Here is a 27,889-nt window from a genome sequence, read left to right as displayed (position 1 = left end):
TGCTCTCCAGGATCAGTTATGACAAACATTTTGAGTTTTCTAGCTCATCTAGTATAGATTTTTTTAAAAAGACTTTACTTTCTTAAAAAAAAAATCAACGTTAGGTCAGAATTGAAAGGGATTGTTTTTAAAGCCCAGACAGTTTGCAGTTTCAGAGCCTAAGGCCTGCTCTGTGCAGGCTGTGATGGAAAAAAAGGAAAGAAATGTAAAGGAAAAAAAAAAAAAAAAAAAGGATGAAGCACTTATGACCTGAAAATATAAAATATATGCAACCAAGAGTATAGTAAATTAGGAAAGATGCAGGGAGGGGGAAACTTGCCATGTTTACTTGCTCAGAAAGGAGGGAAAAACCTGTAGTAGGTGTCACTCAGGAAAGGGGAGAGGAGTGATGATGGATGCTCAGAGGCTCTTCCACAGCCACTACTGAAGACATGCTCAGAGCTGTACTCACAGGGCTGACTCTCAGCTCCCATGTTTGGGCAGCACACGTTAAGGGAAGGTAAAAGCTTTGGCATTATCACAAAAACTTGCCTGCCTGTGGGTGCTGAAAAGCCTATCAGTAACACGGGTCTTATCATCACCATTTGATTTGCTGAGGTTACAAAGACACTGCAGCACAGAGCAGCCATCCCACCTCCATTTGCTTTTCTTCTTTCTGCTTTCACAAGGGCATTTATTTAGAGACAAGTTGAAAACTTTCTACAAAGTCTGCTCGTTACCTGAGGTTCTGGCTTCAAAGGTTGTGGGCTAGGAATTGCATGAGGATTTTACCACTGTTCTGTGTAGCCCTTGGACACTGTACGCTTCTATTTTACTTCTCTTGCACTCACAGGAAAAATAATTATAGAAAAACTGAAAATTTTAATTTCAGGCTTAAGTTGCAGACTTTTGTTGCCCTTTTTTTTTTTTTTTAACTTACATAGATGCATCAATCAATTTGGAAGTAAATCAGAACTGAACTTCAATGCACAAAAGAGGCTTAGATCATAGATTAATATGAAATCTCTCTTACAGACAGGCAAAGTAAAGGAAAAATGATGCAGTATGAGGCATATGCCTCCTGTGGGATCAGGTTCTGCTCCCTGCTGGCTCTTTGCCTGTGCAGTCAATCCCCTTCCTGCACAGCAGCACATGTAGGTTGGGCCCTGCTCTTCCTCAGCTCACTGGGAATTCCTGTGCTGGCTTCACAGGGAGCAGCAACACCACTTCTGTGCCTGCAGCTTAGGCTGTGTCCCTTGGGAATGTCTGCTGGGTTTTACTCAGATAAAGGTGGCAGCTGCTTTACCTGTTTCTTTTCAAGAAACACATGACCTGTGAAGAGAGAGAAATGTAAAAAAACTCACTGATTTACCATGTTAAAAAAAGATGGCACATTTATTGCTACATAAATGTTATATACATAGTGTTTTCTGTTACATTGACAGAAATTTTTTGAACTTCTTGCTGCTGGTTGGAAAGGTTTATCAGCAATACCTTGAAATTTGACACAGGGTACAAATCTGCAATAAACCAACAATGGAAACTGGAGAACAAGATGAGAAGCAATTCATCTCGGACAATTAGCTCTTACAATACTCCATAGGTACTACACGGTATGCTAGAACCCTACTATGGTCTTACAATGCTATTGTAAATTTCTGATATTAATGAACAGGTTATGGTAAATAACCCTACATTTTTACTACCTAATATAGTAAAATAAAGTAAGAAACTTTTTACTGAAAACTTTTTCGATTTCAAAAATCTAGAAAGAGTAATATTTAGAATTCAAGAAATTTTCTTACAAGATTATTGTATAAAAGACTAGCTACAGTGAAAAATAAGCCAAATGTTTTTTTCTTTCTATTTTATGAAGGAAAGCTTCTGGGCATACTGCAAAGTCTAATATAGCCAAAAAGACAACAAGCTTAGAAGGAAAAAGGCCAGGCAGTGGCACGTGATCACTTTCACACGTCATAAGCAACAAATTTTTTAGCTGATAAACACTGAAATGAAGAACAAGGCCACAGATATAATCAGGTGTTACTTGATGATATATGCGAATTAAAGTAATAGAAATGAGTCTACTAATTCCACAAACTGTTTTGTTAGGAACCATCCAAAACATGAGCTTAAAATCATTAGTTTACTTTAACAATTCATCTTTTGTTCTTTCAAATTAAATGACTTCATAGAAATTACTGGTTTGTTCCTGTTTGCGTGTGAACCAATTGCCAGTGATGAAAGATGCCCTGTATAAACAATAGCTCAGACAACCTTGGCTTAGGAAATTTCCTCCCATGGTCATTGCAGTGGAAGACAGTTTCCATGGAAGTTCAAAGGGATTTAAACCATTTCAACACATCCGTGACAAAGGAATATTTATGGACACTGTTCTGGTGGAGAAACATTTAAAGGTTTGATGCTAATATGGCTTGGGGGGGGGGGGGGGGGTCGTTTGCTTGCATTTGATTTGCACTGATTTTTTTTTCTCCACTGACAAGCCATACAAAAATGACAAGATAATTAACATATACAGTAAGGAAAAACTGGTGACCATTGCTCTTATATTCCATTAGGTAAGTAAGCCCACCTCACTGGTGGTTGTATCATCACACTACCTGCCACGGTGAATTTAGGATTTTACCATTCACCGAAATTACAGCCTGAAAAAAATCTCCTTTGTATTTTAATGCATTTTGTGCTTACATACAGCTAACACTTTACATGTACTATATGTAGTACTTACTGCTTGGAAAACAAAGCAACTCTAACAAAGTAGATTCTCCCCACCCAATTTACACTTCACGTTACAAGCTTTACTATGAAGCCTAGAAGCCTAAAAAGGTTTTGTTTATAATTAGAAAAACAAAAATATGTTTGAGGAAAGTCTGAGGGAAAATAAAAATCACTTTTTAAATCCAAGAAATGTTATGGTCACAGTATTGCTCCTGCCTGCAGCCTTCACAAGGCCTCTTCTGGCTTGAAGCATGGAGCTCAGTCTGGAAGGGTAACTATGACCATAACTGTTCAGATTACCAGAGACCAAAAATAACATAAAAAAAGCTATACCAAGGAATAGTTTCCTATTGCATGGAAAACACTAGTCATATGGCAAAAGGAGAGGAAAGGACAACAAAAGACTTTTCCCTTCCTTTTTTAAGACACTAATAGGTATGCTGGGAATGCTACGGGTCGACGGTTGTCACTGCTTTGTTCTCTGAATGTGAACAGCTTTAGTAAATGCTGGCATCCAGCTGAAAATTTATCAGCTTTTAACATGTTAACTTTTCCCTTTATATGTAGACCTTTACAGTTCCATAACAATAAATAAAATTTGTAGTTACAATGCATTTGTCAATTCAGTTTAGGCACAAGGCAACTTCCACAATGAGTGGAGAGATCACAACAGTCTCTGATTGTGCAGAAGCGACACACTGCTTGCAACAGAATGATATGTTCAGAGTATTTCATGGGCTGAAATTCTATCTGAAGATCTTGTATCTTCAATCCTGATGCAGGTGTTGACCAGTAGCTTTGATCATAAGATTGCATTTGGGTTTCTTGCTTCAAGTGTTTTCTCCTGTCAGGTTTGTGTCTTCATATAATGTTAGTTGTCTGTGTCCTTGTGAAGAAAGGTCACCTTCTGTGTATCCTACCAATAATTCTGGAATTCTAGAAAGAAATGTGGGGCAAGAAAGGGCTGTTAGGAAGAGAGTCAGTAAGAAGCACAGTATCAGTACTAGAGAACTAATTTGAACTGCATCTTACAGCATTTTCAGTCAGTTAAGTGCAAAGGAAAATCTCTTTAAGAGGGCCTTGAGATCCTTGTTCCCAGAGGTATCCACACCGAGTATGATCTGTTAAACAGTTTACTCCCAGGAACATTCTGTCTGGATACCCTGGATCTGAAATAACGAATCACAGACCTTCGATTTGCAGTTGACTTTTTTTCTCTAAAATAAGCAAGAGAGTACCCAGTTGAATTGCTACTGTTGCAGTTACACATGGCCCTGTAGCTCATGAGCCTGTACAGCCTCTTCACATCAACCTCACACTTCAGTCACCTGAGAAAGTTCTTGCTATTAAAAAAGCAAAGATAAAGTAAACTTTTGAAAGTGGCTGTGTTAATATGGCAAGAACAGACTATAAAGCCTGCAGTAAATCAAGTATTACCTAACAGTTTAGAAGTAACCTACTGCTCTGGGATGAAATACAACCAATTAAAGAAATTCAAAGCACCTTGCTCTCCTAAAAATAAAACCTACTTTGTCTATTAAGAAGCTACCCAGAAGGGATGGGAAAAAAGTACTGACTTGAATAAGGTTTCATTTTAATGCATTTGGCTGTTCCCTAAGGAACCCCAGGGAATAATAAACTTTCATGGGATATATTCTGGCAAGATGCATGCCTTTCTCTTAAGTTAAAATAGAAGCTAAACAGTCTATATATACAACAACAAACCTCCCCAAACAAACAGTCTAGTGAAGTTATGGATTAAAATAAGGGCATTGAACCAAATCTCTTACTCCTTTTGAAAGTAGCAACAGTTCTGCTCTTTTAAGACATGGAATATCCAGGGTTTTTTCCTTCTCAAATTCAAGTTATTCCCAATTACTTAAAAAAACCAACCATGTATAGAATAGAATCATAGAATTGGCTGGGTTGGAAGGGACCTCAGAGATCATCGAGTCCAACCCTTGAACCACCGTTGCGGTTGCTAGACCATGGCACTGAGTGCCACATCCAGTCTCTTTTTAAATAGCTCCAGGGACGGAGAATCCACTACTTCCCTGGGCAGCCCATTCCAATGCCTGATCACTCTCTCCGTAAAGAAATTCTTTCTAATATCTAACCTAAATTTCCCCTGGCACAACTTAAGACCATGCCCTCTTGTCTTGTTGAAAGTCATCTGGCAAAAGAGCCCAACCCCCCCTGGCTCCAACCTCCTTTCAGGGAGTTGTAGAGAGTGATGAGGTCTCCCCTGAGCCTCCTCTTCTCCAGCCTCAACACCCCCAGCTCCCTCAGCCTCTCCTCATAGGATCTGTGCTCGAGTCTCTTCACCAGCCTGGCTGCCCTCCTTTGGACCTGCTCCAGGACCTCGATATCCTTCCTAAACTGGGGGGCCCAGAACTGGACACAGTACTCGAGGTGTGGCCTCACCAGGGCTGAATGTAACCAAATGTAATATAACCAAAAGACTAATATTCCCTTAAGGCCCCCCCTCCCAGCATGTTTTAAAGGAATTCTTCCATACTGGACTACACATGGCTTTTGGAAGGGCTGATTTATCTTGCAAAGCTCAAAACATTGACTTGTTTAACTATCTTTGCTAATACAGATTGTGAGTTAAGATAGTGTAGCAACCTCTGTTGGGCAAATGATAGGAGTTAGGATGAGTGGCCTTAAGCCAGACAGCAAATTTCTTTGAGATGAGAAGCCTCCCTAGCTGTATCAGCACTAGGAAACAATACATGGATTTTTAAATGAGCAAATGTGGTATTTGGGCCATTTAAAGATGTGTAATTCATCCCTATTATGTTCATCTTATCTAGCAAGCTGTTAACTATTCCTCTGATGTCATGCCAAGGCCACCTGAGCCAAGTGATGTAGCCACTGGCAACAATGCATGGAAATGAAAACTTTAGCAATAATTTCTTGGGGTTTTGTTTTATTATAAAACTGAACAAATCTGCATACTCCTGCTTATAGATATGAAGGTGCTTGGCAGCACAATGAGGCTAGGTGCCAGTGGCAGTAACAGAATAAACACATCTACACCTCCCAACTTCCAGCCAATTCCAAGCAAGAAGAGCAATTCCCCTCCCAACATGAGACATACCTGGCTGGTGTTCACATATGACCCATAGGGTTGGTAGTTTCACTCAGGCCAGGGTGGCTTCCTGGGTGTGGTGTTGGTGGCTCTGCCGATACGGCAGAAACTTTTTCTTCTTCCCTTCTCTTAAGGCAGGCTGCTTTAGGGTTTAGGTTTCGTTCTGTAACAGAAACATTGCTCTTAACACCCCATACATTGATACCAAGGGGAATATCAATACATTAACTGAAGTAAAAATAGCTACACAGCTTCCCTCTTCTGTCTACTTACCTCCCTGCATTATGGTGCAGGTGTCTAGAGCTGCAGACAAGCACTACTGGAAATCCTCCAGGCATCTCCTAAACTAATTTTTTTTTTTTGCCTCAAGAAAAACTTTACCAGCAGCCTACATGCACCTTCAAACAATTTTTAAAAAGTGCCTCCCTTGTCACCAGAAGTTGCTGAAGTGCAAAATGAGAACTGTGTGTAATTTACAATGTAATAAAATAGAGATCTCTGTGTTTTGCTGGTATGTTGAAGTAATCCCAGCCCCACTGACATCGTGCTGGGGTCTGCACTGCTTCTTCACCTTAACTACTGGCCTGCTGTTAGGACAGGGGAGGTGCAATGTCCTGAGCTGGTAGTTCTGTTCATACCCTCAAGACTGTGAGATGATCTTGTGCCCATCTCTCACTTAAATCAAAACACTGACACAGGAACCCTCTAAGTAGCTGCAGTTTGCTGACCCCTGTGTATTTTACAAGGGGTAGAATCCAGCTAATCTGTCAGAGGCAATTTTGGACAAACTTGCTAATTCTGCTTTCACTCAAGTCATTATCAACAGCCTCCTACTGCACTTGCTAAGGATGAGCACTCCCAAAGAGTCTACTGGAGAGACAGCAACCTGCCAACTTCTCTTAATTACAATTTTCTTGGTTTAAATGTGGCTTGCCTCAGAGTTTTAAAGAAGATTTAATTATGTGGAAAGTTTGAAAGGAAGTTAATTTACAGTGATTTCAGAAATGGAGATAAAAATCCTAGCCTAGAGTTAGAGCTTAAAATCTGCACTGTTTCATTTTGAATAGCACCAATCACAAAATGAGAAGCTTCATTATCAGCAGAGAGGAAACTGTTCATATAATTATACAATGCAGTGCCAAAAGCTTCTCTGGGTGCCACACAAAGCTCTGGTCACTCACTTTCAGGAACAGGTGCAAAGAGAGAGAGGTGAGGGAAAATGAGGAGCACTGACTCTCTGACAAGAGGCACAGTGCACCTGGGACAGCCCTCCTCACATGCACAGGTTGAGATGTAAACACAAGGAAGGAGAAGCTCTCAATTTTCACTGCCTGCAGAGCAGGTCTAATGTCACTGTAAGCAGACTTAGAAAAAATTTCTACTAGAAACAATGTTCAGAAGCAACCTCTGACCAAGGCAAGTGATTTTCTTAACTTTCACACAGAGCTTTCTGTGGATTACAAAATCTCTGAGAGCAGGGAGATGGCCTTAATGGTTTTAAAACATTGAAACCCATTCTTGTTTAATGTTATTCTCATTTCTTCATAGTATTCAATCTTCCAGACTATGGAAACATTTTCAGAACAAAACAATTCCCAAGATGAAAGTCTGGGAGATGCTTTAAGCCTTTACCATGGTGTCTGATCTGCAGTAACAGTTTGTATGTCTTGGAAGAACTCTGAGGGAGACAGTGTGGGGTGTTATTAGAAACAGGGTCAGTAAAACTGCCTGAACACACAGCAGTGCATCCTAACTACAGTACATAAACTTGTTGCTAATTCTCCATGCTGTCACTTTCAATGAACTTTTAGCAGCTGCTTTGATCTCATGTGCAAAATACAAGTAACAAATTAGAAAAGGGAAGTAAAACCAAGGTACACAAAAATAAAATATTGACATCACTCAGTGACATCAGTGAGTCAGAGATGTAGCACGTGAAGCAAATGTGACCGCTGATACCACACATATCTCAGAGACTCTGTTCCAGTCACTTGATGCACACTTCCACCAGAGCAACACCAAGGGACAGGCTCATTGCTTGAGGCTCAGCCAGCAAAACATGAGGATGTTTGAGCACCAGCTACACAGCACAGAACAGACTTGTACAGCTGGAAGGGACCTGCCATGATCAATTGTTCCAGCTGCCTGACCAGCTCAGGGCTGACCAACAGACACACCAAGGTGCCTCAGAACTTGTCTTTGCCACCAGCTTAAAGGGAGACTAAAGTCAACTGTGGCTTTACCAACACATGAGAACAGAGCACTAAATATGATTCCTAGAACTATCCCTAAGAGAATGAACTTCATTCAGAGTTCTTCCTTTGGCACCTACCAACATGCCTATTATTTCTTTCATGGAAAAATTTAAAGGAATCAGGGAAAGAAAATCCATGAAAAAACAGCACCAATTGAATTAAAAGTACAAACAGCTTTCCTTCCTAAGTGTGTGCTAAATGCAAAAGTCTAAGTAAATGCTGCTAAATTCACTGCATTTTAATATTTCAGTTCAGTGAGGATCGTGTAAAAATTGATCTCTTATTTTAGCTAAAGCTTCTGTACTACTAAGTGATTGTTATGTAAAGCAAGACACAGCAGGATCTTAATCAATTCATCTGGAAAACATAGGTGAAGAAATGGCTCAATGCAAGGGAAAAGCCAGAAAAATCAAAAGTATTAACACTTGATACTTTTTTAAAAAATGGGGGAAAAGGAGGGTAATTTTTTTCTCCTCCTAAAGAAGTTCATCATCATTACAGAGCAGCAAACATACTTTTAATAACTTGTAGATTTTAAGAGACCGACCCTGGTCCATAAACAAAGCCCCCAAACTGCCAGAGCACAGTGACCAGCTACTAACCTCTCACTTGCTGCTCTAGACTGAGGATGACTGCCACAGCCTGGTGAAGAATAAGCAGTTTTGTCTGTGGTTTTTCACTCTTCAGATGAAGCTGACACATGCGGCCAAGTTCTTTGAAAGCCTCATTAATATCTCGTACACGCAAACGTTCTCGAGCATTATTTGCCATTCTCCTCTCCTTTTCTCTCTCTATTTTCTGCTCAGGGTTCAAATCCTCATCTTCATTAGTGCTGCTGCAAGAAAGTACAAATCAAAGGATAGTGAAATACCACTGTACTTCAAACAAGTGATCCTGCTGCTGGTTCAAAGCTTTTAGTTGATGAACTTGAACTTCTTCCCACGTAATCTATTTCATATGAAAGTATATTCACGTACCTAAGAGAGTATTAGGCAACAATGGTTAAGTATTCAAGGTAATTCTTGTTCCTGCCTTTTCCTGAAAACAAATGCTAAATGGTTTCTGGCAGACGAATATGCACAGAATATTGTCTACAGATGGTAAACACCTCTAGGAAGAGCTGTGGCAATTTGCTGCCCCTTGAAGCAAACCACTTCACTCAACTACTGAAAAATGTTCAGATAGTTGAGAGATAACTCAGATGTCTTGTCAGCTGAAGAAAAAATAATTTTCAACAAATGTTTTTTGCTAGTTTCATATATATCTCTATATATGCATCTTTTATAAAAGGTATTCAAGAACTTTTCAATTTAATGTGCTTAGGTTTTAGTTTTGTTGAAGACCTTGAACAATTTTAGAACTATTTTTAATTCTAATATCCAGCACAGAGCTCAACAGTTACATTTACCATTCTGGTATTACTTCAAATTATTGTATTAAGTTGTATAGCCTTTTTTTAAATACAGGACTGTCCAACTAAGTCTAAACCCATGCATTATCTCTGCTCTAGTAAAGCAAACACACTAAAATGCCATTAACCACACGTGATGGTATAGACTCTGCTGCCCATGCTTGCAAAATTCTAGTTTTTTACTGTGATTTCAAATTTCAGCACTTGCATCAGGACTGTCAAGCAGATCCAGAAGCATTTTACCCAGTATCAGCTTCAGGTTTTTGGTCCATGACTTGGGAGGGGAAAAATACTTAAAAATGGTATTTACCAATCATTCCCCCCCAGCCTCCGGGTTATCAGGCTGCCACTCTCCATCACTACTCCCTCACATTAGACATGTAGCTCTGACCCTGGTACAGTCTCACAGATTTCTCATACTCTCCCATCCTCAGTGCTGGCCAGGGCCCTCTGAATCTTCTACTGCTTACCTGTAACTGGCAGCTGTTAGGCAAGGCACTAACATAAGGGAATGAACACTTCTCAGGTGATTTCCCAGATATCTTAAATTTAAGCAGATACAAATGCTGTAAACTGTTGCTCCATTTCAGCTGCCTATTAATATCCACTGAGGTGACATAAAGGCCTTGGTATATAAATTTATCAAATTTCAGAAGATTATGCTACAGAGCACTGACAAAACACAGTTTCTCTCTGGGCCACAACCCACCTTGTTCTGCCTCTAGATGAGACCTTGATATCCTTCTGGGAGGACTCATCATCTGATTTCATGTCATCCGATGAGGGGGGTTCATGTATATTTTCATCTTTCTCCTTATGTTCAGACTTTATTTCTGTTGGACCTATAGCCACAGACTGGCTCTGTAAGCCACCTGACAATGCTGCAAGCAACCAGAGAACAGCGTGAGCATCACAGAAGTGAAATGTTTAAAAACATGTCAAGCATTTCTCGTGGACAGGAGGCCAGAGCCTAGCAAAAGTCTGGGTAAACAGGAGGAACGTTGCTCTGGCCACAATATAAAGACATCCTGGTAACAAGGCTGTGCTTGGACACATGTCCATGGGTTGTGAAGGGATCATAATTCATAGAGCAGCTTGATCAGTAATAGCTTAATCTAAGAAAGACACTGTTAGGCCAAAAGGACATTGAGCAAAATAAGGAAATTTGCACCTCGTACCTGTGCTGCAAAGGACAGAGCTGCACTGGCATTAAAACTTGGCCTTAGGCCAAATGTGCAACACACACATCCCTAAATGGTGCATGCACTCTAATAAATCAGTTGATTTCTTGTTTTTATAGCTTAGTTCTTAGTTAAAAACTGAGGGAACTGTAAACACTTGTGTGGAACAACTTCCTTTTACAAACCAAACTGAAATCTGGCCTCAGATCACTGCAGCCCTCCTGGCTGACCCAGAAAGGGCTGCAGCACTGCAAAGGGCAGTCTGGCTCCACAGCTGGAATGTGACTGTAATGCAGAACCTTCTGCTGCAATTACACTGAGACATTTCTCAGAGAGGGAAGCTGCTGCAGGAACCCCTAACAGCAGTGATTTATAGCATTTAGTTATTTTTTATTTCTCAACATTACCTATGTCCCTATCCTCTGTGTTGATGCAAGCTTATCAAGATCTACAGCCTCACTGGCTCTGGATTATTGCAGACACCCCTGTTCAGCATTTCATAGTGCTGAAAATTTACCTCTGTAGCTTTCTTGTGGTTTATGATTTAGTTCTGTGCTCTGAGCAGAAACTGTACTGGGAAGAACTGAATGGCTGCTGTTGAGGCTGACACTTTCTTCCCGATGAGTCCCAACCTAAAGCAAAGCAAAGCAAAAATTTCTATTAAAGATGTGATTCAAAGAAATAGTCCAAAACCAGAAGTTTAAAAGACTTAAAGTATTTGCTGGATTAGAGACCTGAGTTAAAGTTCTAGTTCAGTAAAGGAAATATTTAGTTGAAAGCTACTGTCCCACTAAAGGACTCGATGACAGCACACTGGATTAAGCTGTGTATCAAGCAGTGACCAACACCTGTTTGGAATAACCAAGCGACCCAGCGAAAATTTTCATTCAGTATTTTCCCACAGAACACTAAAGAATTTTCTCCTTTATTTATACCTGAAGGGTAGATAATACAACTGTCAACTTTAGTACTTAGAACATTCTGATACTCAAAAGAAAGCAATGAGGACAACGGTCTTTACCACATGTGAAAGGTGTGTGTTCCACCCTCTGCTCATGTACACAGATACACAGATTTTTATAGAACTTATAAATAACATCTCCTCATTTCTTTTTGTCTGAAACAGGATTAAAATCTGGATCTAATATAAAAATATTTTATTGACCTCAATAATTACTTCTCATTTTCCTCCTTTCTCAGCTAAATACATTTGGTTTAGTCCCATTACAGAATCTTATCACAGTAAAATAATCCAGGCATCTAACTATTCTTACCATCTCTCTCAGTGTTTTCTAATCTGCTCCTTCATAAAGCATCACAGATTTCTAAGCAGTAAGCACTGAGATGGAGTCTTAAAAAAAAATTCTAATTTTGTGTAAACCTGCATTAATGATATTTATGTAAGGCAGCCACGAGTGTGCAAACCTAGCTTGAAGGGGCAACTTTGTAAACTGCTGCTCAATACAGAACACTATTAGCTATGCAAACCTCTATAAAAAATACTATTCTTTTCTTTGAAAAGGAAGAGGTAAAGACACACTGCCTGCATTTAAATACTTTGCAACATGGACTGTTTAAAGCTTTTGATTCCTAGAGACACAGAAGTCCTTTAAATATTTATAGTATTACCAACATAATACAATTAAACAGTGAAAAAACTGAACAAAGATGAGGGATTCTACTATTATTTGTATAGTTAAAAAAAATTGGCTACAGATGAAGCTTTTTATTGGAACAGTAGCAAACATGTCAACTAGAAGATTAAGCCTTTAATTAAATAGGTTTATTGCCTGGAGTTACACATGAGAACCACTGTTTTTCAATAAATCCTTCAATCCTAGTAAACTGCTGAGCTTTGAATCCCTCTTGAGTAATTAATGCAGCTTTTACCTTTCATGTCTTAGTATGGGTTTTACCCAGAGAGAGATAAATACCCTTATGCAAGTTTATCCTTTGTTTAATATACACTCATTCCTGTAAGCTACCAGCAACCCACAACTAATATCATTCTGGGCTGCTATTTGTATCTGTTCTTCTACAGAAAATCTCCTTTTGTGTGCTGTGGAGTATCTGTTGCTATTTCAAGTATATTTTATCCTCCTTTGTACATAATAGGCTTTGTTTGTGAGAAGTTCTACTATGGATACAGTCACCTCAGCTCTTGTGAGCATCAGGAGTTCAATGGGAGTAAGAAGCAGAGACCGAGGCTTTCAGACAAAAACTCTTTACAGGGGGAATGTGAAGCTCTTTCTCTACCCTGAACTCCAAAACAGAGTCTCTCCCCAGTTCTGCCTCACAAGTTGTATGTTATATTTTATTCTTCTGGTCATGCTTAGTCCTAACACATGAGGGTGCTTTTACTCAAGCTACAGGCTATTAATCACACCAGAGCCAGGTTTGTTCCAAAACCTACTTCTTAAAAAAGGCAAAAATTCCTTAAAGCTGTGTACAAACGTAGCAGCTGCCAGCACCCTGGCAACTTTCAAATCTAGAGCCAATCTACAAGTGACAGATTAGCAAATCTGTTCTGATAAAGGCAGAAAATAGGTCAGAAATAAAAACTGAGTTCAAGTCCACGTTCCAGTCCTTGGAACAGGCCTAAAAATTCAAAGGATACAATTTAGATAAAAGATTTATACAGAAATTTTAAGGGCTAAAGTGTTAAAAATTCATGTTGTGGTCAGTTTTGTATCTATGATGTACTAGAAAATCCAAACAGGCAAACAAACCAACTCCAAACCAGAAGATCAGCTGTGAGTCACTGTATTGCATATGAAGGCCAAGAGCTCTGTTTCCTATAAACACCACTTAGCAAGTGACTGCATCAAGGTACCAGATTGCATCTTTAACATCTTAAACATCTAGTGCAGAAAATTTAGTTTGCTTTTTCTCCCCTCGACTCCCACTTCACAGGAAGAGGCTCTTCCCATCTGCATTTCAATGGGACACAACCCTGGGATTTCTGTAAGTCTTCTGAAAGGCATTTTGTGCCAAGGTTTTGGTGTTCTATCGCTATCATTCATAAATAATTCTCAGTCAAATGACGCCGTGGCACTAGGGGTGGCTGGGACAGTGTGTGTCCAGCTCCGGGAGCAGACACCTCCACACTGCTCCACAGCCTCTGCTCTGGCACCAGGACACTGCCGGCTGCCCTGGTGCCACGAACACCCCCGTTACCAAAGCACTCGGAAACTTTCTGCAGAACATTCGCCGAAGCGGTACCGAAGCCTTCCCCAAACTCCTCCCCGTCGCCTCTCACTAAAGCCCCACCGAGGGCAGGAGCCGGCAGCCTCGGTCTGGACAGTTTCATCCCCATGAGGGTACAGACCCGCCTTTGTAACCCCATCCCTCCCGCAGATGCTCCCCCCAACCTCCCCCTCCCGCTACCGCCAGGGCCGCGCCAGCTGCGCGGGGCGGGGCGGAGGGGAGGGGGGGTTTGCGCTGCTGGCATTACCATACAGCTGTCCGACACCCGAACCTCGGCCGCGCCGGTATCGTGGGCTTTGTTAAAAACCGGCCCGGTATGATCCCGGCCTTCCGCTGGTGAGGGCGGCGGCGTTTAACGCAAACCAAGTGGGAGAGAATCGATCCCTGCACCAGCTCAGCCCGGGAACTCCGCACTGCCCCGGCACACAACGGGGAGGACAAACGGGATTCAGACAGACGGAACAAAACTTCAGGTTTACAGTCGCAATGGCAAAATATTTTAGAAAAATCGGAGAAGCAACCAGCACAGACACCGCACCTGTTAAAAGCATTCCCACCGCTGACCTTCGTGTACTTCTCTCTACACAGTGACAACCCAGCACACAGCCAGGGATGCTCAAAAGCAGAGAAGTTACAGCTCAGTAAAACCACATTTTGAGAAAAAAAAAGCAGTGCTGTAAATTGTAATCTACCAGGTGAACTGTATTTATTCTTGTGCTTTTCAAGACAGACTTGCATGTAGGGCAGTCTGCAGACACACTCTGACCTGTAAGCTTAAAAAAAACGAGTGCAGAATTTATTCCAGTTGATTTACATGGGAACGCCTGGGATCCGAAACCAGAAAACCAGTGAAGGATTTTTGAATGCTAAATAAGAACTTGGCAAAACATGGCAACTGCTGACACACCACTGCATGGAGAACCAAGAACGAAATCTGGGGAGAGGACATCCTCTGTCCTGTTACTGGTTCTGCATCTCGTGCTTCAGTTTTGATTATTAATTCTGAACTCTCAGCGATCGATACTTTTTAGAACTGGAAAAAAAAACAAACCCAAGTTTTTGTTCACATTTTCTTTGGGACTTACCTAAGCAAATTTAAAAATGCATGCACTTCTGAAGTCATACTAGCTGGTCAATTTGGCCATAGTCATTAACATCATTTTCATTAAGGTTAACATAATCAAGACAACGGAAAGGGCTTTGAAAAATTTTTACACAGACAGCTCCAAGGGCTTTGAGCCAGAGCAGGGGTTGGCCCTTGCAAAGCAGCTTCAGCTGCCCTTTCGTGCTTTTATGCTGCAGCAGATGCAGGGTAGAAAGAGGGAGATCTCCAATTTTCTCAGATTCCTGTTATACCTGGAAAAAAAACCCTGTGACTTGAGGATTGAGTTTCATCCTTAACTGAGTTTCCAGGCCTTTTATTTATTTTCAATCAATCCGGACTGTTCTTCTTCTACTTTATTACAATGACAAAGAAAAAGCAGCTTGAATAAGAAAAAGAGTATTCCTTCTTAACTTTTCAGTAATACTTGAAATAAAATACAAATCAACTTCAAAGGCCACTTAGCAAACATTTGATGAGTTTGAGATATTAAAAATCTATTTAAGTAAGTCTAACGGCCAGCCCAGCTAGAAAGAAAACAAGACCATTCAGAGCGAGCAGGAAATGAAGTCAACTGAAGTTTTAAAATAAATCTGGCTCAAAAATTAAGCAAATGTTAAAATAAAACCATGTCTGGTTACACTAATTACATAAAAAGGAGTTAAATTACTCATTTCCTAGCTCCTTCTGCCAAGATCATCTTCTACAAGGGAAATTCAATTTAATTTTTTTTCCCTATTTTTTCCTAAAGAACGAAAATGTTTTGTGTAAAGATCCCCCCCCCTCCTTCAACAAGGAAGTTTCATTTAATGCTGATTCCCAATGAACATATCTTGACCAAAAAGCCATCAACAAAACCAGGCAAACACTCTTACCAAAGCTGACACTTCTCACTCTGTTAGCTAATACTATTGTCTTAAAACTTACTGGATGTCCTCTAGAATAAAGTAGCATTTCATTTCATTCCTGAACAACATCTAGATCTTATAGTTTAAGCTGTGTGTCAAATTCTCTCCTCTTATATTTACTATTTCAAGAAAAACAAACAGTAAGCACAGTCTGAAACTTAGTGATAGTTAAATATTGCAAGGATTCCACCTCAGTGCAGTTGTCACCAATAAACCACTCAGTTTCCACTTCAGCAAGACATGCCAGCCTCTGCTCACTACTATCTGCAGACTCCATCCCAAGTCGTGCTGAGTCCCTGCAACTGCAAATGATGTCAAAGGGCACTCTTTGGGGACTGGGCAAGGCCATGACAGGATGCCTTCTGTTGGAGCCAATTATTCTGATGGAACAAAATTAAGGCTAATCCAAGAAATTCTTCAGCTGCCTCACTTTTCAAGCCAAATCTGGTCTGCAAGCTTGTTTCACACGGTGAGGGTGAAATTTAAAAAGCAAATATATTATTCTTTTTCCTAATTGAAGCTTATTTCTAATAGGCAGCAAGAATCCTTCAATGGAGATCAATCATTAGATGATAATTAGCCTGTATAACACTGAAGTTTCACAACTACACCAAACTGTAACAGACTAAGGAATTTTTATTCACTTTGGAGTCATTTTCTGCTGTGATCTGTTTTAGTGAAAATGGAGTTGATAAAATGTTTATCATAACTTAGCTTAAAAGAGAAACAAGGGATTTTTATGTACATTTCAGCACTATCTGCACTTCACTGCATCTGGCTTAGCACTATCAGAAAGTCTCTCAAGTCAGATAAAGAGTAATTTTGTTACTGCAGTTTCAATCACTCACTTCACAACACATCAAGAAGCAGGGGAAAAAGTTTTCTTTGGTATGACTAAATTTCTGTCTACCTCAGAGCACTGTAAAATTTTACTTTTAACAACATTTAAAAATAATAAATATGAGGCAGTATTAAAAAAATTCTGAAGTATTTATGCACCACTTCCTTTGTTACTAAAAGAAACCATGAACTCGTACAGAAACCTCAAGCTGCATGTGTGTTTGGAAAGCATCCCCCTCCCAAGAGCCCCCAGACACACACAGCTTATAGAAAGTAACCAGTTCTTTTTGATGTTTACTGCAGTGGTTCTGAAATTAATATAAATGGATGTGTGACGTGCAAATGGGAGAGCCTGGAACTAATTCTGTTTTATAGAATACAAACCCTTCAGCAATCGGGGTACCTAATTATTTTGATGATAGGTGAAATTTTGCCTTGATCACACAGTACCCAGCTGTGAATCTGTTTTACAACAGAAAATTTCACAGCATGTAACTGGTCTTTAAAATTACGCTGTAAACATGCAAACACATGGCACCACTAAAATAAGAATGTTTTTAAAAGCTTTTTTTCCTTTAAATATTTTTGAGAAGGGAGGAATGGAAAGGGACAAAAAGGGAAGTAAGCAATGCTACAAATAGATTTCGTTTTCTGTATAATGCTTTTAACAGATTTCTGATCTATGAAAAGCACGACTGCATTTTTTCAGAACAGTTCACATTTTAAAAGAAACTAAAAGAGATGGATTGAATTATTTCACTCTTCTTGGGGATTAATAGAGAAGTTGTTTCCTCTTCGCTGTTACTTACACTACAGCTGTGCTCAAACTCCTTTTCATTTAGGAAAAAAAGGTTTAAATTTTGAGCTTGCGCACACTATGGTTCCACATTCCAACAGCTTCCTCCCAGCCCTCTGCCAGCATCTGCTATTGAAGACTAGTTCCAATTTGCAATAAACAGCTTTTCCAGACCAGAACACTTGAAATTCAGTCCTTCTTGACTGCTTTTCCCATTCAATTTCCCTATTCACCATTTCAAGGAGAAAACTGTTCTGCCAATTATTACACATCTGGAAAAAATGCATGTATAAGCTGAAATGCTCTCAGCAGAAAGTTTCAGCTTTCTGCATATGGTCACAGTAGGATTTTATGGGCCGCTGACCAGGCCAAAGTCAAAGTTTTCCCATCTTTCTCCTCCCCTTTGTTTCTGCCCACCCCCACCCCAATCCTCTAATTGGAAACCCATAGCAGGTGCAACTTGTCTGCCATCTTTTCCTCCACAAAAATCTCAAGTCATTTCTTCTTGATGAACATTAATCTTACAGTCCAGTTTTAACTCACTAGGCCCTATGATCATTTAAATTCACCACCTGTAATTGCTTTGCTTAAATAGATACAGGTTCTAAAAGATCATTACCATTGATGCTTGTCTGTTGGTTGTTACAAGGCTGGATGCTCCGTAATTTGAGTTCAGGCTTCCAATTGGCCCGTTGTGGGATGGTCCCAATAAACTATGGATATCTCCATGGCCACCTGACAGGCTTGTTGAAGGCCCCACAGCATGGTTTCGTAGTACATGAATGGCATCATCAAGTCGGTCCAAGCGATCCTCCATTCGAGACTGCTGTTGGGAGGGACAGGAGGAGGCATCACTGGAGAGATCTGCAGACTCATTACACCCTGACAGTTTCTACCTCAGAGATATTAAAGATAGAAGATGAAATGCAGTATCAAAAGACTTTGAAAGCACCTACCAGCACTACAAACAAACAGGAAAAAGAAAAGGGATCTGGAGATTTTGCTTGAGATAGCATTCATTCCACAAATAGGTGGCAGCTTTTAAAGTGAAGCTTATTATAAGGTTAATGTTACTCAGCTTCCATGACATGGCATGAACAAGGAAAAAAGGGAAGTGCTACAAAAAATGCTATCTAATACAGGATGAGAAAGAAGGATCATAAAATCAGCCTCACCACATTGGTAACAATTGAGAGGCAGCAGTAGCTTTTTGAGAACCTGCATTATAAAAAAACTGGACAAAACTTTAAGTTATCGTTTTCTAAAATGGACCTTTAAACAGATCAGGTGTTTCAGAAATAAGAGTGAGTTCTGTATGTTGCAGCAGCAAAGTCAGAGAACGGGGAAGGTTGGAAGGGGCCTTAAAGATCATCCAGTTCCAACCCCCCTGCTTGGGCAGGGACACCTCCCCCTAGACCAGGTTGCTCAAGGCCCCATCCAACCTGGCCTGGAACACTGCCAGGGAGGGGGCAGCCACAGCTTCCTTGAGAAACCTGTTCCAGTGTCTCACCACCCTCAAATTAAAGAATTTCTTCCTAACATCTAACCTAAATCTCCCTTCAAGTCTGTGTTAAAATTATTTTTTTTAAAAAAAAGACGGAAAAAACCCCAAAGCAAATCGAATTCTAACATTGCAGCTCTCTAGAAACTGAAATAGCAGAATGTTGGAGTCAAAAGATGGGTCATATGCTACACTAATTTAAGTTTTCAATGGGGAATCCAAAGGAAGCATTAACTGAAAACACAAAAAGGCACCATCTAAAGTGAAATAGTACCTCACAGACATCCTTTAAGAAGGACATTGCATCTTGCAAATGCTCGTGAAGTTGCTGTTCAACTCGATTTTTCTGGCAAAGTCAAGACAGAACAGGAAGCAAAGCACAGGTTAAGATTAATTCAAAAAAGAGGTGAGGAAACAGCTGATGTGCATGTCAGCAATAAATTGTTAGTCAAGTTAATGCAACAGAGATCTGATTGTATTAAGATAAGAAAAGGCTAATATTTAACACCGCAGTTAGGATTCTAAGATGTAAACATCAATTATATTTAATTGCAAAAATACTGAAGAAAAGAAAACTGATTTAGCTTAAATGTATTCTAGTTAGACAGGAAAAAAAAATTACATCTGTGGAAACTAGAAATATTAACAGGTTATGAAAACCTTCCCTCAATTTTTCCCCTTTCTTTCTTTTTTTTAGAAATTTTACAAAAACTCAGTAACTTAAATCCTCTGCTGGATCTTCAATAGACGAAAATGAACAATGCTGTACAGAATTACTTCCTGTGTGGTTTTTTGTAAAATATTTCATTAATTAATAAACGAACATTTCCCAAAACCAAATAATAATTACAAATAAAGACTTATTAATACTTTAATGACAGTGCAATGAAAACAAGCCCAAGAGAACACAATTTCAGGGAGACAGGGGGAAGGACAAGTAAATGCAAAGGCATGAAGTCTTTATCTTTTCTCCAGACTGAACTTTAGATAAGAATTAGCTATGGATTTGTGAAAAGGTACCAGAATCTCCTAACAGCGCTTTAGCACCAGCTGTCCTCAGCACAGAAGCCTGATGCCCAAGGAACAGATGGTGAAAGACACACCCTGCACGTCTTATATTGTTCAACTGAACAGGCCATTTGTTAGCAAAGAATTCATTTGTAATGCTATCCTACTGTTTCCTTTAATGATATGCAGGATTTATACAAAACCAAGCCTTCAACTCTTAAGTAAAAAAGTACTGTGGTGCTTTCAGCGATTCTTACCAAGGAGTGTAGAGAGTTTTCATAGTTTGGAGATGAGGGGGCTTGTCCTCCACTCCTAGACCACTGACTGGCACCTGTCAAAATTGTCTAGGTTAATGCACAGATTTATGCAGCATAAGTGGGAAGCAGAAATACAGTATTTCTCGACATAATTAAACCCAATAAATCCTGAATAAAGGTAAGCTAACATAAGGAGGACAAATCCCTTCATTCTGCCTTTCTGAGGGATCATTTTTATATCCTGGCATCTGTAGAGTCAGACACCTTATCCATGACAAAACAGTGACATCTCCCAAGAACTTCAACATGAAATAAGTGGACTAAACACATACACACGGTGTCTGAAATACCTGCCTTCTGCCAGTGTCACCACAAAAAGATTGCTGAATTCTTTCTTCTTCACATTATGTTCAGTATATGTAGACTTATCTTGAACAGTGTTAAAATACACAACACAAATATTTGAAGAAATCAAACAGACACTGAAATAAGGATAACTGGAAAATTAACTTTTGTGACACCTCTCTACTGCATAAGAAAACTTAAAACTGGATCTAAAGCTTTCTTTATGTTGCCAAATTCTACACTATACCACTGTTGTTTAGAATGGATTCCAAGTTGAGAAGAGTAAAAATAAACCTAGGTTATTTCCATTTGTTATTTCAGATATATTTAAGGTAAATTAGCAGCTATAGAATCGTCGACTGCACAACAAATTGACAATCATAGTCATATTACTTACACACTGCAATTTCAAATCTGCATCCACTCTAATCTGACAAATATACCATGATTACCATATCAAATTCAGAGAGAACTAGATGTGAAATGCAGTAACTAATAAAGCAGTACTTTTAAAGCAATGTCTGGAGTAGTATAACATGTATTTTTCTCACCAACTAATAATGCATCACTTATAAAGATACTACATGAAATTCTACGTCCATTATAGACAGCTTCCTTTCAGCCATACAAATGTAATAATAAAGCAATTACATTAATAAATTATGGACATACAATCCAAAGCAGCTCATTAAAGGAAGAGCTTGTGGGCTTGTTCTTCCAATAACAGCCAGAGCTGTACGTCTGGAAAACTGGTAAAAGGTTTAATAACATTACAGTTCCTTTGTTCAGAGAGCTGCAAGTAGTTACCTTTTAAAGAAAGGGTTTTATTTAACAAAAAGAGTACAGCTTGCATAGCTATTAAAATACCTAAATGTTCCCTTTCTAATTAAAAAAAAAAAAAAGACTGACCAAAACCATCTCCAATTTCATAAAAGCCCAGAGCTGCTATAACTGTACTGGAATTCTCTTTTAAAATGTAACGACACCAGTAAGTAAGTTTACAATTACCAATTTTCACTTCACACAGCTACTCTGGGTCTTGATCTGGAGTCTCCCTCTGTCTGCATTATTGTCATTCCTGAACTTAGGAATCACGCTTGGAGTCCCACTTACTTTTGCAAAGCATTAATGAAACAACTTTAAAGTATTTTGGCTCAGGGTAACGTTTAAATTTTCATCTGGTCAAAACTCTGTTTTTAGAGACAAGACCACAGTCAAGGCTTTAATGAGTGCTCAACTACTGATATGGTTGAGGGCTCTACTTCCTACAATAAAGCATCAGCTCAATTTTAAGCAGAAAGGCAACCAGTTAAGGAAATAAATACTCAACTCCCAGCCTAACGAGTTTGGGGGGGGTGGGTTTAAATGGAAAAATGTACTATTTTTTTATTGTAAGCCCAGAACAAAACTCCAAGCAGGACTTATCACAAAGGAAACAAAAAGGAGAGAGAGGAGAGAATACCCAACTCGAACGCCCCAAGTGCAGCCTGCAGTTTCTCATCACACCTCTAGTAACGCTCGCACTCCTCCCGAGCCTGGCGTTCCCTGACTCCGTGTCTTCGCAGGTTGCCAGATGGCACTGATTTCCTGCTTTCCTCCTCCCACTCCCCCTTCTTAGAAGTTTGTGCATGAAATCCACCAATTATGTTAAAAAGCATCCTGGCACCACAAGCTCTGCAATTAACAACTGCAGCTTTTAGTGCAGCACCAACATAGCAGCATGAAAAAGCAAATAAGCCAGGCAAATGTTAGGATTTACAGGGGTCATCGATAGTAATCACTGGAGCATTGTTCTTACTCTCAGTCTCCCCAACACTAATCCCTTGGCTCCCTTTTCACACACACACACACACACACACACACACACACACACACACACACACAGGCAAAGGAGACTGCAGAAGGGCTGGTTTTGCATCCTCAGAACCCACCAACCCTTTGGAGTATCTCTGATGTTGGGAGAAGATTCTTTAAATACCAAGGCTCCCACCATTCAGAGCTGTTTATAAACTTCACATCCATGTAACACAAAAGCTATGCAAGAAGCTAAGCTCTGGCATGTTTATGTAAAATTAGAAATTAAATGAGGACAGACAAGATGGGACACATAGAATTATGTGTATACTTGGGGGTTTTCATCATGTTGTTCTCAAAGCTCTTAAATTAATAAATAAAAGTTGTTAGTTCTTATTCAGTAATGTAACAGCCAAATAAGACACTTGTCTTATGAAGCTGCTACCTCTTAATGCTTTAAATGGCAAACAGGAGTTCTGCTACTGGAATTTACAATTAAAGGATAGGTAAATTATTACTAAGCCAAATCTATAATAGTAAGGATGCTAAATAACCAACAAACTACCTGCAAAAGATGAAAATCATGATGAAGGCTAAAATGTTCCAAATATATGTTATTTTAGTATACATAAAACATTTGTTTTATCTGCAATAACTTTTTGGGTCAGGACAGAAAATGGCTACCAGGAATATAAATAACAATAAATATAGCAAGTCATTACTTTACATTGTGCTTCACTGTGTTCTTAGTGACTCATCTGGAATTAAAAATGAAAGTCCAGATTCATAAATGAAGGTAATTAACTACTGAAGCAACTTACCAAAGGCTTGGTAAACTCTATCAGTAGAATTAAAACAGGGTGGGGCAGGAGGATATAACTGCAAAGCAGATGCTAAGTTTGTGTCTGAGAAGGATTTCAATATTATTTGCTTCTATCTACACCCAGTCATCAGAATTCAGAACAAGAACACAAATCAAAGTGTGAATTTTGGAGTTTTACATCTGATGCAGGTTTGAAGAGACATCAGCATCAACAGCAAAGGGAATCCACAAATTTTAGGGAACTCAAAATTTGTATTCTAAACCCAGAAATCAGCTAGTGCTTCCATGCTTACAAATCTAGGTGTTGTATCACAGCAGAGAACTCCAATTGGGATCTTTAAAATTTCTAAATTCTATGAAATGCCAGAGCTTTTTTTCCAGCCATGAAGCTCTTTTCAATATTTGCTTTGATGTTAAAAAGAAAATATTGTTAGAATATAATAGTTTTCTGGTTTGATCTGCCTTTCCAGCACAACAAGGATACACAAAACATTTTTTGTCAACTGCAATCACTAAACCAAAAATCCCATTAATCCCATTGTTACCCAAGTGAACATGTTTTTTTCAGTTGTAGAAACAAAATGCCCAAAGCATCTGCTCAGGTATGGCATGTCAGACATTCATTAATCCATTAGGTCCACAGAAAACCAGAACAGTATCCATTAAATACGAGTGAAGTACGAATGATGGAAGTTTTCAGAGTGATGCTGCATATATAGACACGCATATTCACACACATATATATCTATATGAATGCATTTTGTATGCAGGAGCTTTATAAATTTATTAATCTAGATTACAAAAGTGTTCAGCTAAACTCATTCTATGCACTCTTCAGTAATTGTTGGGTTTTTTTTTTGCTTGTTTGTTTTTTTAAAAAAAAAGCAAAACTGTTGAAAAAGAGTGAGTAACAGCCAGGAGTCTGCAGAGATATATTAGAAAACAGAGAATGAGAAAACAGACTGTTGTATAAATGCTAAATAATTTAACAAATTGTGCTATAGGAAAGAAGAGGGTTAAAGTTACATCATCTTGCTTGTAATTCTAGTTCTTTGTTAAACAACAAATTTAAGTCAATGGAGCTTTCACAGTCCTCTCTATATGGAGAACAGCTGTTCAACTTTTACTAGACAGCTGAGGCCACAGTGTCTGTGAAAGCTGCACTACCCACTAATAGCTGCAGGCAGCTGCCCACAGTTCATCTCCACGCTGGAATGCTCCTTCCCACATTCACTCTACAAACACACAAAGCACAGGTGACAGAGGTGGCTGCAATACAGAGCATTCATTTTGAAAAATGCCAGAAATTCTTCTCCCATAGAATGAAAGCATTCATGAAAGATAGGAATGAAAAGCTATCCTGTGCAAAAATTGGATAGTCTCATTGTCTACTATATTTTCATTAGAGGGAGCACACATCTGCTGTGTTTGTCACTGAAAGCTGCTGTAAAGTTTTATCATTATAGCTTAAAAAAAGCCCAACCAAACCACTCATTCCTTTTCAATTGTACAGATCTGTACAGACACCTACATAGCTGCCACAGGATATGATTATTTAATTTTTTTCCAAGATTACCTGAATAAGCTGATTTTCACAACCAGGTGCCAGAATTTAAATAAATGAATGCTCATAACAAAAGTATTTTCAAATCTGGATTTATAAATCTGGGCTTAGTACAATGGAAAGACATAGAAAATACAGAGTATTTACATAAGGAGTCACTGCTGATAACACTGGGATTCCAAACAAAACGTTTTCAGAACAACACACAAGTTACTACCATATGGTTAATTTCTACCTGTGAGAGGCGATGGTGATCCAACTGGTGTTGATGGATTCGATGGAAAGCTACTGCTGGTGTGATCAGGAGAATAAATCTAACGACAGACAAAAGAGTTTGGATATCAATAGATGTCATAATACCCAGTTAAAAAAAAATAGCTACTTGGATTTCTTTAAATGCTTTTAATTATCACTCTTAATGATGGATTTATATCAAAAAACTTGGTTTGATCCTTCGATCACAGCTCTGTTGTGTTACAGTCAAGGCTCTAAAAATGTCCAGAGAACTTTCATTTTCAAGCAGTTGTCAAAATAAGCACAGGCTGTATTTGATAGTGACACAAGTATAACTGAGCTGCCTTCTACTTTAACAGCAGCAGCAATTACAGGCCTTTTCAGGAGCGATGCCTGTGTTAACAGAACACAAGTAACTGTAAAAAAACTTCAGGAAAACACAGAGGAATAATAACTTCCCAAACTTTGAAGAGAGAAAAGAATCCAGCAGTCACATGTCTTCTATAGATTACGTCTTCACAAGAGAAAATACCAAGAAAGCATTTAACTCTAGTTACTATTGGTACCTACCAAAATAAACCATTTGAATTTTTTCTCTCTTCCTACGTATTGCAGCACATAGAATTTTTCTCTTACTTCTATTTCAGTAGCTGATATATTAATATACTACTAACATATATTAAAACTCAGCTTGTAACAATTAATTCCTTCCTGTTAATATAAAATGTAATTTTGTTAGTAAAATGTAATTGACAAAAACATAATACACAATGCTTAAAGCTTCAATTAAAACTTAAAATATCAAGATTATTGAAAAATTCATTTTGTGAAGGGAATTGAATAGATTTAGATTCTGAGTATGGATTTCTGAACGTATTTTTATAGATCATCAGTTCAAATGTGTTTTACTTGAGCAGAGACCAGAATTTTTAAGTCATCAGAATTTGTAAGTCATCAGATGGCAGTTAAAAAAACTCTTCCCTGGCACTGTGGTTCATGTCTCTTTACACAGACAACATGACATTTCAGCATTTAGCTGATAATAAACTGGGACTTGGTTAAGCTGCACATTGTGGGTTTTTTTGAACTGACAAAACCAGGACCCAGCAGACCACATGCTCCTTTCCTGATCTATCAGAGTTTTTAATTAGAGGAGACCATCAGTTCCCTAATGGAAAATAACTCCTCCTTTTCATAAGTGCTAGAAAGAAAATACATTTAAAAGAACAAACTACCTCAGACCATTGTAGGAAATTCATGCAAAGTACATGAAGTATAAAAATAAATCTTGGGTGTCAGTATGGGAACTGTAGAGTGTTCCAGACAGAAAAAAAATACAGAAAATTATATCAAAACAAAGGCCATGAAGTTTCTTTTGAAACTGATGTTTTTCCACCACTCCACCTGCCAATTCTGTATTTTTGCTATACTTTATAAGAGAGGAAACCTACATTAAACTAAACAACTAAAACACGAGGTCAGAATTCATTCTGCATGCAGTCCCTGGCCACTCTGCTGCTAAATGACCAATGATGAACAACCCTGACACCTTCTGCCAGGCTTAAACGGTAACATGACTCATTTTACTGCAACAAATGAGGCTCCTCCTCCTATCAGTCATGGTCCATTCCAATCAGCGGGGTGCCAATATGCCAAGGTCTAATGAAAAGGCTCTTAGACAAAAGCTGCACAATTGAGAGCCCGCAGAGCCAAACCTCAGAGCTGTTAGTCCAATTTTTTAAACACTACAGTGTACATTTCAGTTAGGCTTTGTTATGTTAATGTTATTGAGTCTAAAGCAACAAAGAAACTTAATTCATGAATTACTTTTAGAAGTCAACTTCCCTACATTTTCTTTTCTTTTGTGAGGGGACCAGTGGCTATTTAACTAACGAGACGGTACAAAGGCCTTTACCCTAGTTCTGAGGTAGGAATCAAAACATAAGTTATCACAAAGAGGTCTGATATAATCAACAAAGTTAAACAGTCCTCGTGTTTGATCTACTCTAAATTAAAGACCAAGTGTTTTGATTTGGCATTAGGCAATGAAATAAACCAGATGTTTCTCCTGCCATATAACCCTCCATGGGCACAATCTTAAAGGGTTATTGTTTGGCAAATGTTCAGGGAAACACATTAGAAATGGCACGAATACCCAGATTTTCTTTTCTTCCTATCTATACTAGTTCATTATCCAAACTAATGCATAATCCACAGGGCTTTGGGAACTTTGTGTAAATACTTTCATGTACAATTCTCTTTCTTGCCTACCCTGAGATTAAGACCACAATTATCCAGGCTTAAACCTAAAATAAAAGAACCTTTGCAAATGTATTATCTGGCCTTACATGTTTAATCACATACTATTCTGTATGGTCTTTAATACCTAAACTGAAGAACAAATGTCCTATCCTCTGATGTTTCTCACATGAAAGGCCTATTGTGAGATGTACATCAACAGAATTTTAGAACCAGAAATTCCTCTCAACAGTTGCAGCAGTAGCATTTAAAATCCTAACAGAGGCGTTCGGTGTTGTCTGAGGGGGGAAAAAAAAAAAAGCCAAGCCAACTGCAGTATTTAAATGAAACTTCATTCACACAAAAAAGTTTAGCAGCCATTAAAATTCACGGTGGCAGCTTCACCTGCAGGACAGACCACCTCCCTCCTCTCCACAGCCCTGAGGGGTGCTCCCTGCCCAACAAGCGCGGGAATGGTGCTGGGAGCGCCCGTGTTGCGGGGTGCAGGGGAAGCAGATGGATGAGGCGAGGGATTTGAAGTGTGCAGACTATGGCATGCACTGATAGAGCAGATGGAATGCATCACCATCAGCTATGACAGAAATGATTTATG

At 39.0% G+C, this 27,889-nt stretch overlaps 1 protein-coding gene across 11 annotated transcripts in view; it reads right to left on the bottom strand.

The window, feature by feature from the left end:
* Positions 1–1,350: 1,350 nt before the first annotated feature.
* Positions 1,351–27,889, bottom strand: part of TCF12 (transcription factor 12) — a 168,873-nt gene continuing 142,334 nt past the window's right edge. For 4 of the 11 annotated variants that reach the window (XM_030457257.1, XM_030457263.1, XM_030457259.1 and 1 more), the window contains 9 exons: positions 25,040–25,118; positions 20,279–20,352; positions 19,288–19,359; positions 18,132–18,338; positions 11,177–11,291; positions 10,188–10,359; positions 8,670–8,902; positions 5,822–5,975; positions 1,351–3,654 (listed from right to left, as the gene is read on the bottom strand). In XM_030457257.1, the coding sequence (XP_030313117.1) occupies positions 5,833–5,975; positions 8,670–8,902; positions 10,188–10,359; positions 11,177–11,291; positions 18,132–18,338; positions 19,288–19,359; positions 20,279–20,352; positions 25,040–25,118 (1,095 nt within the window). In that variant the 3' untranslated portion in view covers positions 1,351–3,654; positions 5,822–5,832. The remainder of the gene's footprint in view (positions 3,655–5,821; positions 5,976–8,669; positions 8,903–10,187; positions 10,360–11,176; positions 11,292–18,131; positions 18,339–19,287; positions 19,360–20,278; positions 20,353–25,039; positions 25,119–27,889) is intronic. The other 7 variants (XM_030457261.1, XM_030457266.1, XM_030457260.1 and 4 more) reach the window with 5 other exon arrangements.

The sequence above is a fragment of the Calypte anna genome, chromosome 10 (genome assembly GCF_003957555.1).
Source record: "Calypte anna isolate BGI_N300 chromosome 10, bCalAnn1_v1.p, whole genome shotgun sequence".
Taxonomy (NCBI): Eukaryota; Metazoa; Chordata; class Aves; order Apodiformes; family Trochilidae; genus Calypte; species Calypte anna.
Note: the sequence above shows the minus strand (reverse complement) of the source record. Positions and strands in the feature narration are given on the sequence as shown.